The sequence below is a fragment of the Myotis davidii genome, unplaced genomic scaffold (genome assembly GCF_000327345.1).
Source record: "Myotis davidii unplaced genomic scaffold, ASM32734v1 scaffold590, whole genome shotgun sequence".
Classification (NCBI taxonomy): Eukaryota; Metazoa; Chordata; class Mammalia; order Chiroptera; family Vespertilionidae; genus Myotis; species Myotis davidii.
Window position 1 is genome coordinate 1,198,914 of NW_006282381.1, and position 1,000 is coordinate 1,199,913.

The 1,000-nt window shown below is 53.3% G+C and overlaps 1 protein-coding gene across 1 annotated transcript in view; it reads left to right on the forward strand.

Moving 5' to 3' along the window:
* NDRG4 (NDRG family member 4) overlaps positions 1-1,000 on the forward strand; it is a 63,342-nt gene that overhangs the window by 52,433 nt on the left and 9,909 nt on the right. Inside the window, exon 8 of the mRNA XM_015558819.1 lies at positions 519-642. Within this exon, the coding sequence (XP_015414305.1) occupies positions 519-642 (124 nt within the window). The remainder of the gene's footprint in view (positions 1-518; positions 643-1,000) is intronic.

Below are 1,000 nucleotides of genomic sequence, written 5' to 3' on the forward strand. Positions count from 1 at the left end.
CCTTCAGCCTCTGCCTCACAGCCTGGCTGCAGGAGGGGCGTGGGCTCCTGAGTCAGCCTCAGCCGGTGAGCAGTTTCTGCGGAAGGTGCATGGGTCCGAGCTCTACAAGGGATCCTGGGAAACGTAGTTTCTTTTTCCCTTCGTTTAAAGCTGCACACATTTGGCACAGAGAGTACGCTATCACCTACAGTCCCAGGACCTGGAGGGAAAGCTTCATCTTTACAAAATTTCGATCCTTCTCCACGAGTAGTTCTCTTTACACGTGTTTGCCCTAGAGCAGCGGTTCTCAACCTGTGGGTCACAGACCCCTTTGGCGGCCGAACGACCCTTTCACAGGGGGCACCTAAGACCATCCTGCATATCAGATATTTACAGTACGGTTCATAACAGTAGCAACATCACAGTGAAGTAGCAACGAAAATAATTTTATGGTTGGGTCACAACATGAGGAACTGTATTTAAAGGGCCAGAAGGTTGAGAACCACTGCCCTAGAGTGACCAGCCTCGCTCTCCTGCAGGTTCAAGTACGTGATTGGCATCGGCGTGGGAGCCGGAGCCTATGTGCTGGCCAAGTTTGCAGTGAGTTTGCCCTGCACCCCCCACCCCCACCCCCAGGGCTGGCCTTCCTGGGGCGGCCCTTCAGCACAGTGACTTTCCCGCTCTTTCTTCCTTCTCTTCCTCCTCTCCCCATTTCCTCTGCACTTGGAAAGCCTTCTTTCCCCTTAGTCCCTACGGACACTGTTTTTTAAGGTTACTCTCTCACCCTGGCTGGTTTCTCAGTGGTTAGAGCATCAGCCCTCGGACCGAAGGCTCTTGGGTTTGATTCCCTGTCAAGGGCACATACCTCCATTGCAGGTTCAACCCCTGGCCCTGGTCGGGGCTCGTGCAGGGAGGCAACCAGTCTCTCTCTCTCTCTCTCTCTCTCTCTCTCTCTCTCTACCTCTCTCTACCTCTGCCCCTCTCTTCTACTCTCTCTAGAAATCAATGAAAAAAATACCCT